The 17,496-nt window shown below is 38.1% G+C and overlaps 1 protein-coding gene across 2 annotated transcripts in view; it reads left to right on the forward strand.

Annotated features, from left to right (window-relative positions):
• Positions 1–137: 137 nt before the first annotated feature.
• The window catches only part of LOC136881123 (muscle-specific protein 300 kDa), a 169,078-nt gene continuing 151,719 nt past the window's right edge, over positions 138–17,496 (forward strand). For both annotated transcript variants that reach the window (XM_067153770.2, XM_067153771.2), the window contains exons 1-4: positions 138–4,643; positions 11,133–11,243; positions 13,160–13,333; positions 15,771–15,932. In XM_067153770.2, coding sequence (XP_067009871.2) covers positions 177–4,643; positions 11,133–11,243; positions 13,160–13,333; positions 15,771–15,932 — 4,914 coding nt within the window. In that variant the 5' untranslated portion in view covers positions 138–176. The remainder of the gene's footprint in view (positions 4,644–11,132; positions 11,244–13,159; positions 13,334–15,770; positions 15,933–17,496) is intronic.

A 17,496-nucleotide genomic window follows, 5' to 3' on the forward strand; every position in this document is an offset into this window, starting at 1 on the left:
AGATATCAGCTCCTACTTCTCTTCCACCAGTATCACAGATTCAAGAATTAAAAGATATGGATATTTCAATCCCCGACTTAGTAGAAACCAAAGAGGGAATTGCAGCCAGCACTGTATCAGTTGTTGAAGAAGTGTCACTAGCTACTACAAAACAGACAGGAAAACCTGAGGATAAAATGTTTGTTTTGAAGGATAGTTTGCCACAAACTGAAGAACCAACAATGTCTCCTGAGATATTGAAGCCAAAATATGATGGTAGCCCCGTAGTGTTGGAGAAATCATTAGTGAATGAAGTCCTGCTCACTAAAGAAGAGTCTTCTGGCAAACCATTGGAGACATTTGATCAACAAATCAAGAAACAAGTACTAGAAGATAAGATTTTACTGAGCACTGATATAGTGACTGCTGAAGAAGTGAAGAAAGAAGAACTCTTAAAAAGTAAAGATGAAATTACTTCATTGCAGGCAACTTTTGTTAGTAAATTAGAGAAAGACGAAGCTGCAGCTGCAAAGCAAATCCAAAAGTTTGTTAAACCAGAGAAATATGCTACAACACCTGAAGAAGTGGAACTCCCTAATTTAAAGGAGAAAGATAGTCCCACTGCACAAGATTCTTCTGAACTACTACTGGAACCACATCAAGACTCAGTTGCAAAACCAGTAAAACTTGGCAAGAAAATTTCAAAGACAAAGAAATCTAAAACATCTGTAAATGTTGATGAAAATGAACAAAAGGCTCTCTCTGGCAATGAAATGTCCAGTGACCAGGGGATAGAACAGAAAAAGAAGAAGAGCAGAAAATCAAAGAAGACAAAGACTGAAAACAGGGAAGATGGAAGGTCGACTTCAGAGTCTGATGTTAAGGGAAGTGACTTTGAGGATACCACGAAAGACACCAGGACAGTCTTAGCAGCAATACCAGATGTAATTCCAACAGCTCATGTAGCTGAAGAACTTGACTCAACTCCTCATGAACAACCTCTAGAGACTCCAGAGTATCCTGCTCATGCTATGAAGCGACGAGATACAAAGAAGAAACTGAGACGCCCTCTTAGTATCTCAGGCTCTAACGTTCTTCCTACAGAAGAAGAAAGCAGTGTCCAGCTGATGACAGATAAGGAGTTAGATATCAAGACTATACCATCCCCTACAAAGTTAATGAAAGAAAAGGAACCTGCCTCTATGCGTAGCCCACCTTTCAGTCCAGAAGTGATCCAAGATCCAAATGCTGTAGTTCTGACACCACAATGGCTACATCGTACTAATCCTATGAATGTTGAATCACCTGATGAAGATTCTTTGTTGATGCTCTCAAATAGTACACCACCACCATCAGTAAGCACCCAGCTGTTGTCTCCTCTGTCGGCTGATTCTGACTCTGGTATGGCCGACGAAGTGTCATTTTCCCGTGAGGATGATGTTATGCCTCAAGTTATTGAAGATGATCCAGGTATCTTTGGTTCTGTTAAAGAAAGGCATAGACGGCCTCGCAAGATAGTAGATTTACAAGAGCCAGTGGTTACTAAACCAAAGGGGGATGAGAATGTTAAGATATTGGAATCAGACATGAGTATGCAAACTTCAGAGCCAGATATCTGCATGAAACCAACAATATGTCCTGAGATATTGAAGCCAAAATATGATGATATCCCTGTAGTATTGGAGAAATCATTAGTGAACAACGATCTGCTCACCAAAGAAGAATCTGTTGGTAAACCATTGGAGACATTTGATCAACAAATCAAAAAGGAAGTACTAGGAGATATGCTTTTACTGAGCAGTGATATAGAGACTTCTGAAAATGCAAAGGAAGAATCTGTAAAGGGAAAAGAGACTGATCCAGTCCATGAATTTCTTATGGCTGAGAGACTTTCAGCAAGTGGTCAGGAATCTTCAGTTGATGAAGTTCGTCCTTTGTGTACTGATAGCATTACACAATCATTCCCCTTATCTACACCTGCAGCAGAGGTACCAAAAGAAATTGATACTAAACCATTAGTGCAAGAAAAAAGTGCAGAATCAAACTTTGAAGCTCTACAATCTACTAAAGATGACTCTGACATTTCCGTAATGGATCCAGGAAAGATTCCTTCTCAGCCTTTGGATGCTTTCAGTGATGAGTGGTTAAATGCTTTGGATGAACCAATGCAATTTGAAGACAGTGATGAAGAAGAATTGAGAGTTTCACCTGTTTCAGTTGAACCACAGGTGGAACCAAAGGCAGTGCCTCAGACTGTGGAGATGGTGGTACCTTCCAAATTTGAACGTACAACTATACAACATTCTTCTCAAGAAGATACTAAATCAAGAGTGGAATCTTTTCCAGAATCAGTTACTAAACAGCAGAGTAGAGATATCTTAAATTTGCTGGTTGCTCAGGAAGTATGGCCAACATATTACCTTTTCAGAGATGCTGAGAAGCAGTGGTATGAATGCCTTTCATCAAAGAGCAATGGAAAGGAAGGTGAGGATACAACTAAATCAGAAGTATGTACACCAGTTTCACAACCAATCGAGGAAGTACCTCCAGAAGTTAAAGTTGTGGAAGAAGGTAAAGAGACACCTATAAAACAAGATTCAATATCTTCAAATAAGATTATTTTACCTAAGAAGGAATTGGAAGAAGATAAAATACTACAGGAAGAAATGCTTCCAGCACCAAATAATGAAGCATCATCATTAGAGAAGAATGTATGTGTCAGACAAGCTGTAAAACTGCTGCAGAAAGATGAAGAATCTCCCATAGACATTAATAAATATTCAATGGAAATTCCAAAATACAACATTCCCTCATTCTTGGATGCAGAACGCAACTGGCATGAACAGAAGACTCAACTGGAGAAACGTGAATATTCATTTTCAATAAAAGAATTACCTACAGATGAAGAGAACTCATTACGAGAGAAACAGCAACTTACAATTCAAGTCCATGAAAAAGAAATTGTGAGAACACCTGTGAAGGATGAGAATTTAACAAAGGGTGGAAAGGATGAAGTTCCCATATTCGATAAAACAATAACAGAGAAATTGCCAACAGTTGAGAAAGTTGTTAGCACTACACAAAGTATAAAACAAGATGACAAACAAGTTTTAGAGATATTTAAGGAACAAGAAATGCCTACAGCTGAAGTTTCAGAATATTATATACGTACAATGGAAGTTCCTAACTATAATGTGCAATCTTTCTTAGAAGCGGAACGAAGCTGGTATGAACAAAAGGAAAAGATGATGAAACAAAAAGTTCCTTCTGAGAAGGGTGTGACAACAGAGAAACAAGAGAGTGATGGCTTGAAAAACATAGATAAGACAGTGAAAGAAGCTCAAGTTATAATAGAACCTGAAAAGGATACTTCAGTCCTGGTAAAAGTATCACCAAAGGAAGGAACACATACACTGGAGGAGACTGTTGCCATTAAGGAAGATAAAATATTAGTTAAGGAACATGAAGAGCATACCCCTAAAATTTTTGAATGTTCTATGGAAGTTCCAAATTATAACATATGTTCATTCTTAGAAGCTGAGCGTTGCTGGTACGAACAGAAAGCTGTGGAGAAACAGAGGTCTGCCGAAGACTTAAATGATGATTCTCTTAAACAGTCCTCATCTCAATCTCAGACTACATTTGGACAATCCTGGGCAGATGTAGTCATGAAGAAGAAACCTGAAATTGAGATTACTGATGTTAAGTCTTCACCTCATGAAAGTATCTCAGCAACACAGGTGGCAAAACCTTCAGTGGTTCCTCAAATACTTGTTGTTGTTGAAGATGATAATAGGCAAGAGCACATTGAGGAACCTTCAAAACAACTTGATCCTGAAGGATTTATGGAGTTCATTCCAAGAAAAGAAAAGAGGAGAAGATCCAGATCACGCTCAAGGACTCGACTTGATAGTGAGACAAAACCAGTCCCTGAACAAAAGGAAATCATCACCAAAACAAATCAAAAGGGGGATGATGAAGTAAAAACTTCAGAGGATGAAGATAAATGCACTGTTAAAGAAAAAGATTTATCGGAGACATTGTCAGAAGTGGAAGGTTTTCCCAATCTTAAAGAACCTGATCAGGAACGTGCTCGACAGCGTTTGGTTGTGAGGTCATCACCTCGACCACGTAGGGACAGTAGCCGTAGAAAACAGCGGTATCGTTCTGAGAGTGAACAAGAGGTCGATAATATTCTGCGTACTATGGAACGTGAGGAGATTTTGAGACACTACTTGCCTTTAGATGGTGCCTTTTGGTCAGACAAGTGGCGTTATCACGATGCGGAATGCCAGTGGCAGGAGATTCTTGCCGAAGCCATAGAAAAGAGTAAGACATCTGGTGCTAGTGATGCAGTTCAGTACACGTCAAGTGGAGGTCATAACGATCGCGATGGAAACGGAGGAGGCAGTAGTCCAAGCTCTCCAGGTCCCCGTTCACCCAGAGGTGGTGATGGAGGAGAGAGAGGTTGTGGCCCAGGTATCACCCAATTACTGACCGCAGATCTCCCTGGTGGAATATGCAGTTGGTCTGATGAGAGCACGTACCTGAGTGCAGAGGACGACGAGCATGCATCACGGCTGGCTCAACGCGTGGCGGAGGAAGCCATCACCGACCTGGATGGGGACGAGGACGATGGTAGCCTGCTCATTTCCCACATGAAGGTGCGAGCACTCTCTTGTGCTGTGTGTTGTGTTTTCCCCCACCTTTTTTTCTTTTTTAAATTTTACCTCTGCTGCAACAATATTGCTCATACACCCACTAACGCTTGGCTGGTCACTGTGTGTCTTAACTTTTGGTTGGTGTATCATTCTTAAAAACTGCTACTGCTTCTTCCTTGTTCTTTCATGAATCTTTATACCTTGTAATACCTGCAGTTGCTTTGTTATTTACATTCTTTGCTTTGCATAACAGCATGCAGCTATCGGTTGCTTTATTTATTTTACATTTATTTATTTTCATTTTATTCATTTATTTTATTTGCTTTGAAGCAGCATGTTCTGCATTAAGCCACAGTTTTGTTTCATTCAAGGTTGCACGTGGAATACTCAGATCCCTTTGAACAATTGTTCTGATTTTGTTTTGGATGCTTCAGTGATACAGTTGATTTTATTTGCTATCCTCATGCTTAGTGTTTTTCCTAACATTGCTAAGCTGGGAGAGACGAGCTCTGTGGCAGACTGCTCTACCGAGAGACTTGGATTTGGTTGCTTTTCTTCAGCTGGGAATCGGCCTCTGATTTTTTCTCGTCATAATATTTGTTTTGTGTTATAGTATACTCCCTCATGAATGGCTACAGATTTACAAAAATAATGTTCTACAGCGTATGTGTTAGTTAGTCCAGTGAATGCCTTCCCCCTTTTGGTTTTATATGTTTTGTAAATGTTAAAGCAGTGATTCTCAAATAAGAATGAATTCATGACGTTAATGGATTCACCACTGTATACAAATACTCAGAGTATCAGTGGTTCTAACTTCCTTGCCAACTCTTATATTCTGACCTCTTATTATTATGTCCCTGAAATCTCCTCAGTCATCCTGGATATCATTTGCACTGGGTCTTCCACTAACATATATTTCTGAAAAATAATGTATTTGAATGTTTGGAAGTGTTGTTATGTACATGAAAATTTGAAACAAATTTCTTCAGGCACTTCCTTGAGTAGTTTATTCCATGGTAGCATAGTAGCAAAATGGTATCATGTTTGATGATTAGTGTCTCTTGGTCTAAAATTAATTGTATATATCAGTAAATACAGTTGGTTAAAAGGATCCAGAACACTGTAAAAATAAATTATCATATAGCCTCAGCTACCAAGTGCAGACATTTTGATTAGATATCATTCAGGCTACCTGCATGTCAATTTTGATGTTCTGTTTCACTCTACCGGATCGCAGAGAAACACATCTCTGTTGGGTGAACGTTCGCTGAGTTTTAATTAATTTTGTCGTATCACCAGAGATCTCTTACATCTCGACATCGTACAATATGGAATGTCAAATGGACCTTTTTCCGCTCTTCAGAAATCCGACTACCTCCTCCAGGATTGCACCTGTGATTTTGGTATCTGGAGGCTGGCATTTTACCACTCAGCTACAGTCGGAGCTATCCAGAATACTGAAGACAAGTTTTGCATAATTCATTACTATTTTTGGAATCATTTAAAGTTAACTGAAATGAAACCTTATGTTAAAGAAAGGAAGATTGTGCTTTGACATTGATGACATTAGGGTGGATGTCCTTTACAGAGAAATATTATCCACATCAGATAACTAATACTTTTACCCAGAGCTCTTTTTCAGTTGTTAAATTTGCCCTGAAGTGCACCCACACTGTCTGCCACCAGTGCAATGTCATCGGCAGACAACGTACTCTATAGTGCTTCCTCCTGTCATTGTTCCCATCTATTTTTACAAACAGTCATTCTAACTATCTCTTTGTCCGTTTCTCTCAAAATATATCCAGAATCCACTCAACAGCCAAGTTGTTCTGAAAACACACTCGTGTAGAGCTGTTGACCGCAACTGTAAGCTCACCACATTAGTTTTACTGCACCTCGATTCAATCTCACTTACTATACTACCATTATGGGAGAATACACATCCTAAATCTCTGAAATGATCTACCTGTTCCAGCTTTGTATTCCCAACTTAACATTCATTCCTCTTAGGTTTCTTTCCTATAGACATCATCTTAGTATTGGAAATGCTTATTTTTGCATCATACTCATTACACCACTTGTCAAGCTGCAAGATATATGGCCCTTTATATGTACAGTTTTGTGTGCGTGATTAAGTGGGGACAGCCTGGTGTGGAAGCAACATTATGTATGAATAACAGTTTTGAGTCGAGGCACGCAAGTTGGTAGGAATCTCATCAGTCATCCTGGTAGGTGCATATGCTGGTATGCGTAGTGTAAACCACTTGTTTGTGTCGAATCAGAAGTACAGTTAGTCGTTACATGTGGCGTGACTTGTCAGAAGAGTTGATGGAAATGGCATACTTTATAGTTCTAGTTGCTGCTTTTTCTCCTCATGGCTGATTCACATTGTTAGACAAAATAATTTCTTACTGACTTCATTAATTTATACATGCAAATGCCATGCCTGTGGAGAATTAAATTCAGAGATTACACAAATAAAACTTTGAAAAATGAAGTGTACAACAAGTTGGTCAAATTCTGTAAACTTGTTTTTCCTAATGCAAATTGGGATTTCGTACATAAGAAAATACAAAGCCTACATGGCTCTTATAGAAAGGAGTTGAGGAAAGTTTGTAATAGTAGATGCACTCCAGCTGATGAAGTATACCAACTGCTGTATGGTATGCTCATCACTGTATCGCTTTTATGTATTTTATTCTTTACCAGCTTGAGTAGGGTATAGAACAAATCTCTATCTAGCTGCAAATAATTTTGATAATAGAAGCAAAGTTGTCTCCGTACAGGCCATGAGGGCCTTGGAAGGGTGGAAGGTAAAGGCTTTCACTACCCATAACCTCGCCACTTGATGGGGTAGAGTGGTTAGCCTTACCTCCAGGAATTAACCTGGTACCGTACGTATTGTTGGTGTGCACCTAGGGAAGTGGAAATCTTGTTTCTTAAATTTTTCAACTTCCTCACAGGGAATCAAACCCATGTCCTTCTGGGTGGACCAAGCACTCCTTTACTGCCTCAGCCAGGCAGCTCCTAATTTTTATAATTCTCTAGATAATTCTTCTGCAAAACTTTGATTGAAGTGAATTATGAAATTGATTCCTATATTCTTTCGTCCAACAGCGTTTTTTAAAATTTTATTTTAACTGACCTTTCAACACTCTGCTGCCTGCAACAGAGCAACTTCAGCTGTAGCACGTGTATGTTTCCTACTTTCCACCATTAGCATCTTGGCAGCATAACTGTACACTGGGCTAACTACAGAACACTCAGGCATTTCCAAATTCTGGAAACTCGACACACCACTCAGACGTGCAGTTAAGTTTATCCTTTTAGAAGCACACACTTGCACATGGCATGGATGAGTGCTGGTAAACATGCAGTCAAGTGCAAGTTGTTGATTTCCTTAACATTCCTGCTTGTCACACACCTGACCTTAGATCTGGAGTGCGCTTTATAATTTTGCCTACGATCCAGTCTAGTGTGATTCTACCTCCACTCAGGCCTGCGAGTAGAAGTGTCTCACTCAGTCACGCATGCAAAAAGAACTTACATTTAAAGGGCCCCAATGGATTGCAGTATTTCCACTTTTAATACTCTACAACTAGATTTTCCTCCCTTGACCTATCACTTGTCTCTGCTCCTCTTCTTTCTTAACCCTTTCAGACCTGCTGGTCACAATTGTGTACATTAAGTTTCAACCTCTATAGTTCGCTTATAAGCAATGTTATGAGCATCCAGGCAGTTTTTACATGTTTAGGTACTTGTATTTTAGTAATACTGAAATTACTTTTGCATTCGAGCAACTTGTTTCTGAACTGTTTAATATTTTTTCTCTTTGGAGGTGTCTGGTTTCCTATGGCCATTACTGCTTCTGCTCTGTGTTGTAATTCCGAAGATTTTCGTTTGTTTACCGCCATTATAAAGTGATATCGTGTTTCTATGGATACTTATGTAGTGTTTAGTGCAGTTTTAAGAATATAATTAGATTCCTTATTACTTCATTTTATTCGGTAAGTATAATGTACACAATTGTGTACAACCGGACTGTAGTGATGTAAATAACCAGTGAACATATGCTTTCGTTCTTGTGCGAAGTTGTATTAGTTTTCGGTGTTTTCTTTCTTTTTATTTCAGAAATACCAATGGCTGTTGGTCACAATTGACCTTTCTATATATTCCTCATTCAGTTTTTATGCAGTTGGCCTACAAATATGGATAAGCCTACTACAAGTAAAAATAGTTCTGTACGAAGAAAAAATATCTTACCGTGGGGAAAGACTGGGACTCTATTTTAGATATATTGCAAAACGGTGAGGACTCTGTGATTTAGGCCTATCTGGAGACGAAGTTGAGGATGATGATATACCACTTATACAAAGAAAAGATCACCTAAAAATAAAAGGTGTTGGAGCTGACAAAATGAGTAGAGATGACGTATCTGCTGACACAATCCCGAAAGATGCTCAGGAAGACGAATCTCTGGAGGAATCTGAAAACGTTTCAGGCAGTGGAAACCACACCGAATCATGTGACGCTTATGCCAGAATTTTGTTGACACCTAAAGAATCAATCTGGTGGAAACGAAAGCCTTTGAGTTGTATTGTAGAACCATACGAGGCCCCCAGTTTTGAAGAACAGGAATTGCTGTCACCAATACATTACTTCAAGAGATATGTATCTGAAGATATATTTAGTTGCCTGGCAATCAATACCAACATGTATGCATTGCAGCAAGGAAAATCATACTTCAAACATACAACAGCTGACGAAATAGAAATTTTATTTGGTTTTCACATTGTCTGGCCGTCTGATTCCTGGCAGGCATGATACCTTTCACGGGGAAGTTTTCTTCAAAGCAATATGTCAAGGAAAAACCCAACCCATGGGAAATAAGGATGTTCATGTTGTGTGGAAAAAAGTGGACTTGTTCATGATTTTATTTTGTATCAAGGAGCCACAACGAAACTAAATTCCCCTTCCTGTAAAAAGTTTGGATTAAGCCCTGCTGTTATTTTGGAACTATAGAAACAATTGTCAAATGGAAAAGGTCACAAATTATACTTTGACATTTTTTCATCGTAGAACCTTTTTCAAGCTTTGAAATCAATGGGTATCTATGCGGCAGGAACTGTGCGGCGAAACAGGTTTGGAAGAAGCATCCTATTTTCAGATGATAAAACTATAATGAAACAGACCAGAGGTATTTTGTGAGAGAAATTGCTAGTGCTGATGATTTTACAATGTGTAAATGGGTAGACAATAGACCAGTCGAATTGTGTTCAATTTTTATTGGCAAAGGTACTGTAGATGAAGTTCAACGATGGGACAAAAAGAACAATAAATATGTCACAGTGGAAAGGCCTGAAATAGTGAGAAGATATAATCATGGCATTGGAGGAGTTGATCAGCTAATAAGCTACTATAGGATTTTTATCAGACCCCGCAAATGGACTTTGCATATGATTTTTCATGCGGTTGATTTTGCGATCGTTCAAGGTTGGCTTGATTATAGACGAGATGCAGAAAACTGGGAATTTCAGAAGAGATAGCAACTGGACCTTCTTTCCTTCCGTATCAGGGTAGCAGATGGACTGATACTTTGCCAGAAAAGGGTTTCTGGGAAGAAAGAGGGGACGTCGTTCTGGAGATGGAGCTGCTTCAGACTGCAAGTTGTACAAAGAAGAAGAGGAGAATGACGCCCTGCTCAGGAAATACAGTATGATTCCATTGATCATTTACCTCTGCATGATAATGGAGCTCCGAGTCGCTACAAATTTCCAAAATGCATGGACAGTTCAAGGATTTAGTGTAGGAAGTGTAAGGTGCATCTCTGTCTCAAAAAGGACAGAAAGTGCTTTCTGCAGTTCCACACAAAACTTTAAATATGTGTTCAAACATTGTTTCCTAGTTTCTGTATATTGTTCATTGTAGTTATGTTCAAGAACTAGCGAATATTTGACTCATTTGACTTATGCTGTGTAAGTTTCATATGCAATTTTATGATGCTTGAGTCCCGATGTACACAATTGTGCACATTAATTATCTCTGAAACTGAGGGTCACATCAAAAAAAATTTTGAACAAAATATGATCAAAACACTCTCCTGAATTCAAAAATTAAATCAAATATTTTTATTTTATTTAAAAGAAAATTCAGGACTGAAAGGGTTAAATGGTAAAGTTCTTCATATCCAGCCTTTATTCCATTAATAAAATTCAGGCTTAGAACTTACATGCTGAGAGTCATTCAATCGGTATTTTAATTTTTTTTAAACATGTGAGAATGAAAATATTTGAGTACCACTGCTTCAGGTTGTAGAGTAATATTTCTCTTTCATTGATATGAATAGTCCCTTGCCCTTGGATATGGGCATGCTTCCTGTGCAGACTTGACCTGGACTTAGAAATGAATGTGGAATGTGTGTGTAAGCATGCCAAGCATTGTGGGAAAGTTAAGTCTTTTATATTTTAACTTGGTTTTCTGCAACTCTTTCAGGCTTCACTCACGTCTGACGTTGAGTCCCTTCAGCAAGCTCTCGACAACTGTGAGGCCATGCTTACATCTGTGCCTACAGATACACTTGAAAATATGTATGCCGCTCTGTTGGTAAGTGTTTCATTGTAATTGTGACTTCAAAGGTGGTACCAGTACACAACATTACAACTCTAAACAGATGTAGTAGACTGATTAATTAAATGACAATTTGCCTTGCTGAACACTAATAAAAATTACAAATAACCCCTTAATGAACTCGTCTGTGGTACAGCAGACAACACAGGATAAACAACTCTAAATGGAGTGATGTTGCATATGTTTCTTGCCACCTAAATTTACAAGCTCTTTCAAAATTTAGAAGATTTAATTTTGCGATTTCATTGCTTATTCCTTCAACAGCAGAATCTTCAATAAATATTTCTGATAGAGAGGTACACCAATTTTTGTAACTTAGGTCATTAGTGAAATCAAAATAAGATTCTATCGGGTGGTGAAATTTCAGTTTTTTTACTCCTGCTGTGTTACAGCTACTCAAAACGGACTCAATTCAGTTGGAATGGTGCGTGATTCCATTGGTCCTTCGGACAGCAACATGTACAGTTATTAAAACATCAGTAAGATATTGAATGACATATTTTAAGACAAGTCATGGTATATTGAATAAAATAAAATAGAATGTGCATTATCAGAGCCAAAAACATTTTAGTAAATTTTGTTCATCGATGGCATGGCATACTGGTTTATTTGTTAGTTTTTGTATGAGCAGCCAGGTTTCCCAGCCCACATTTAAAGAACCAACTAAGTAGGCGACACTGAAGATTTTTAAAGTAGATTCTTGAAGAGCATAATATTTAACAGTTTCATCTCTAGATTTTGTTTTTCTTCTTCTGATGTTACCAAGCCTTTTTAGTATTATATACATATTATGTTTTCTGTTTTTTAATAGTTTATCCAGCCTCTCTTATACTCTTATTATAATAGGTTTTGGAGTTTTTATAATTAGCTGAGTTTTGCTGAATTACAACCACTTTGGCTTATAAAAGTATAAGGACACCAAGCAGAAATAGCTTTTTTTTTTTTTTTCACTTTACACAGAAAAATATTTCCTGTTATAATTCTGTAAAAATCACTTTCAAATGTTTGTTACAATATGATATGCTTTGAAACAAGGAACAGTACCTCGAGCTAAGTCATGGTCTTCACATCTGAATCTTGATTCCCTTCTTGTTCTCTTCCCATTTGCACTGTAACAGCTTGAATTATTAAACTGGTTATACTGTATGCCACTTGTGGCTACTGATGTATATCTGTTTGTACTAAATGTTTATATTCAGGGTTTTAAGTGCATTTACTGTATTCTGTTTGGTTGCCTAAATATTCTCAGGATTTTTTCATAATTATTTGTAAAAAGAAACAAAAACGAGAAATCTTGGGTTTTTAATTTAAGAGGTTAGTAAAACAGTTTTGGTAAGTTGAGTTTCCCTACTGGGGATATGGAGCAAAGTCTTTATGAGACATAAAGATTCCCTGCAGTTTGCCTCTCTCAAACAGCAAAATCCTAAGAGTTATTGTGTCTAACATTATTCATATATCTTGAGTTCAGACTTCCACTTGTGGAATTGTTTTCTTTGGCTGAATATGCCACCTATCATTAGGATGTTTTCTTCTCTTCTTCTTCTTCTTATTCTTCGTTTTGCCTCATGACTGAGGCGTCGTGACTATCATAATATTCAGCCCTCTAGCCGATGAACCATACTCCGCCATTCTTCCCTATCTAAAGCTTTCAATGTGGTTACTCTGAGAGAACACTGTAGGGGGCCGTTCACCATGTCAATCCATCGCGTTGGTATTCGTCCTCGTTGTCTGGTTCCCTGGACTTTGCCCTCAACAATCAGCTTTTGTAGACTACCATCTCGGCGCATTATATGTCCAAAGTAGCGTACAATTCGTTGAGAGACCTTCTTATAATTCTAAATTCATTCATTTCACAATCTTGTTTTTAACTAATACTTGTTATTACCTTTTAGAACATCAGTGAGCAGCTGGAGATGAGTGAAACAGAAGCATTGAGGTTGGAGGGTATTCTAAAGCAGTTACCCCCTGAACAGGATGTGCAGATGCTGGATGCTACTCTAGCCACCTTACGTAACAGAGTGGTGTTGCTTCTCTCTCATGCTGAACAGACTAGGAGTATTGTACAGGTATTTAGCAAATCAGTTAATGCAAATTGTTATACAGTGGATGCTCTCTTAACTGGCCTGCTTAGGATTGGATAACAAAATAGCCAGTTAAACTGACAATATGAAAATAAAGGGCCTATACTGCAATTTTCATTAGCCTACTATAATTTAATTTAAGGTATTTCACCATGTTTTAAATAATATTTCAAAACGTATTAGACCTATAAAGTTTGTTTGATTGCAGTAATCTACAGTAGTAGAAATTATTTAAACATGAAAACAGTAATTTAAGAGTAGAGTACCTACCAACATGATTGTCTGCTGTGATACAAAATATTAACATCATTTACCAAACTTTTCTAGATTCCTATTTCATTACAAATTAACTGTGTAAATTCATCTTTATTTAAACATATTAATTTCTACTGGATTGTTAAAACTTTGAGTTTTCTTTTCCTGGCACTGAGTTTAATTAGCAAAATAGTGCACCTACTTGCTACACTGAACTAATCAGCAAAATGATAGAAACAGCATTGATTTTCGTAAATGATAATAACATGGAACAATTTGCATCTTGCCTGTGAGCAAAACAAGGCAGAGGGCAGCAAGGACACCCACGACTGTGCAAAAATTGAAGTGACACTATTCACCATGTTGGCCGATTAAGAGAGCGTCCACCATAGTACAATATTTGTAAGAAAGAACATGACAGATACAGTACGAGAGGAAGACAGTTGAGTCCCATTGCCAAATCAGCTGATTTGTAAGCTATTCTTTCCATGCACTGTTCCTCAACTCAGACATATTATAATCTATATACTGTTTCAGTTAATAAATACTGTGACAATCTCTTAAAGTTGATTTAACATACAGTTATATAGAACTATGTTACCAGCATAAGGTGACTTTGACCCCCTGTGGGTTGGGGACACAGATGAAGAATACACCCACAGCAGCCCCTGCGTGTCATAACAGGTGACTAAAAGGGGCGACCAAGGGATGATTATTATATTATGATTATATTAGAACCATGACACTCCTTGTGATTAGTACCACCACGCGGGGAACACCATGGGTTGATTTTCTTTGCCCATAGTACCACTATGCTAGGTACCAAACGAGAGCGCGACGCCTCCTGTCTTAACACACACACTCAGTAAGACGACGATCAATAAGACAAGGTAGCCTGAAAAAGCCGCAGCTTATATACCCGAGGTTCTGGACTAAATCCGGACACACCCTCTCATTTTTATTGGCAAATTCAAAAGATACAAGAAGCCTATTATTGGCTGAAAAATAATTACAGAAAATTTCTGATTGGCTAGATTCAAAAGCTGGTAGAATAAGAAAGAAGTGTTGCAAACTTTTAAATAACAAAATAAATGAAAGTTAATTTAGTTGAGAAAACATAATAACACAAAACTTCTTTAAATCACAAGTTCTTCCACCATGCACCAGAGTGCATGACCACAGTTTTTGTAAGGACATCTATGGAGAAAAGTTCAAATTTCTTGAAGTAAACAAACACAAACCAGATAATAATAATTTCATGTGGCTATTACCAGCCGATTGCAGCCCTTGTGAGGCAGACCCTCCGATGAGGGTGGGCGGCATCTGCCATGTGTAGGTAACTGCGTGTTATTGTGGTGGAGGATAGTGTTACATGTGGTGTGTGAGTTGCAGGGATGTTGGGGACAGCACAAACACCCAGACCCCGGGCCATTGGAATTAACCAATTAAGGTTAAAATCCCCGACCCGGCCGGGAATCGAACCCGGGACCCCCTGAGCGAAGGCCAGTACGCTGACCATTCGGCCAATGAGTCGGACACAAACCAGATAAATCCAGTCAGTTTAGGCAACTTCAAAATAACACATTACTCAATAATTCAATGGTGGCATCTTCTGGTGACCTTCGATGTTAGGCCCCTTTAAACAACAAGCATCATCATCATCATCATCATTAATAATAGTAATAATAATAATAATAATAATAATAATAATAATAATAATAATAATTGGTATTATGAGTTTTCTTTGCATTGGATGTAGGCCCTAAAACAAATTTGAAAATCTGCTTCTGTGTGTGGGAAATTGCTGTGATCAGCACATTGTGGGTCCATTGACTTCTTTCTTTAATAAGGAATGTTTCCAGAACTATACATGAATAATCCACAAACTGGATAATCTGCTCACTATTAATCAGGAGTTTGCTGTATCCCGTTTCTCTGGGTGCATGGCTCATGGAAATTCATGTTCAACACATCAGTTTATGACATGCTTTTAAATTAGTTTACATTCAAACAAATGTTTGTTAGAAATTTATCATTTTAGTGCAATCTACTCTGAATAAAAGTGCAACAAGTCCAAAATCCTTATCTTGCCAAATTTGAGGTGATAAAGTTTGATTGTATCTAACTATAATAGCTGTCCTTGAAGAGGCCTTTATTTATTCCTCAGCGGGCGCAGGCACAGCAAGAAAAACGCAAACATGAAGTGGCCCAGTATCAGAGCTTGTTGGGTGATTTGGAGGTATGGCTCACTTCAGCGACTGTTACACTTACATATGACTTACGCCATCTTGCACCAGCAGAACTACACCAGCAACGACTTGCTCATGAGGTATGCAAAAGAAAATCATATTCTTTAAGTAATTAACTGAATTAGAATAACATCATTTTGACTTAAAATCTATCAGTATACATTTTTAAATCAGTACAGTTGTATGCTGTTAAATTACATAATTCTCTCATTACCTTGCAAATATTTAGAAAAGAAGTTAAGAGTAGTAAGTTATATAGTAAGAATGGAATCAGCAGCATTTATGTACAAATAAAAACCATCACATGGTCCAAAAATGTTGGTACAACCATAATTGATGGAGGAGAGATCGGCTCATCAGTTGGTCTGTTTGAGATTACTGCTGGAGTTGGTGTGAATGTAAACAAACTTGCAGGAGAGACATAGGAAAATGACCTTAATTAAGGCCATATATGAGGGGTGTCAAAAATAACTGGAATGATTTTATTACAGCAAAATACTGTACTAGCTACCTTTATTCGGATTCACTTACAGACTTTCAAAGTATTCTCTCTCAGACACAATACAGTGGTTCCAGAGTTCAGTCCACTGTTCAAAACTTGAAACACCCCCGAAGTCCTTTTTTGATAGTCTGTTGGTAAGGCATTGCTTCCACTTACTTGCTTACTTGTGCCAGGCTCCTCACTTTCATCTATCCTATCTGACCTCCCTTGGTCAACTCTTGTTCTTTTCAGACCCCGATGGTATTACGTATGGAGGCTTGGGGAGTCTTTCATTTTCATGCCCTTCGTGGCCCTTGTCTTCCCTTGGTCGATACCCTCATTTTTCGAGGTGTCGGACCACTTCCATTTTTTCTCTCTGATTAGTGTTCTATAGAGGATGGTTGCCTATAGATCGGCCGGTGTAAGGTTGTACACGACAGCTGCGCACAATGTTGGCCACACTGCAATGGCGCACAAAGCGATGTTGCCCCTGTAACAATAGCTGACTGCACGACACGCAAGTTTTTAAAAACATAGGAGAAATGCTTTTAATGTCATCGCAATGATACACAATACAAATTAAATCGGCTGACAAAAATCAACTTTCAACACACCGATTAAATTTACAGTAAGATATTTCATCACACAAAATGATATGAGATAAATATAGGTACTACGAAGGTCTTATTATCGCGATTTTAGAAAATACTGAAGAAATCAGCCAACAAGAATCTCACTTTAAATACACCAATAAATGTTACAATAATATACACCGGGGCTAACACAAAAGGTTTCAAGTAAAATCTATAAAATTTACTTGAATTCAGAAACCTTGTTTTTCATACCTGATTCACAAAGGTAGAGGCCTGATACCCTCCAGATCGCTGCCATCACTACTGTCGCCTTCGTTGTCATTGTCATTGTCGTCTAAGCAGATCATCAACTCCTGACAGTAACTGATGATGCCATGTATTGCCATTGCCAAGTTAATGAATATTGCAACATGGCTAACTTTCTTCCTCCACAAAGCCACATCCATTCATGCAATAATCTCCCACAACAGTCCTTCCACTTCAGTAATTGTGAAGTACTTTCATTAGTGCGTACATTATGTTTTACTTCATTCCATACCGTACTGTACTCAATGAGCTTGAAGTGACAGT

This window comes from Anabrus simplex, chromosome 9 (assembly GCF_040414725.1).
Source record: "Anabrus simplex isolate iqAnaSimp1 chromosome 9, ASM4041472v1, whole genome shotgun sequence".
In the NCBI taxonomy this organism is placed as follows: Eukaryota; Metazoa; Arthropoda; class Insecta; order Orthoptera; family Tettigoniidae; genus Anabrus; species Anabrus simplex.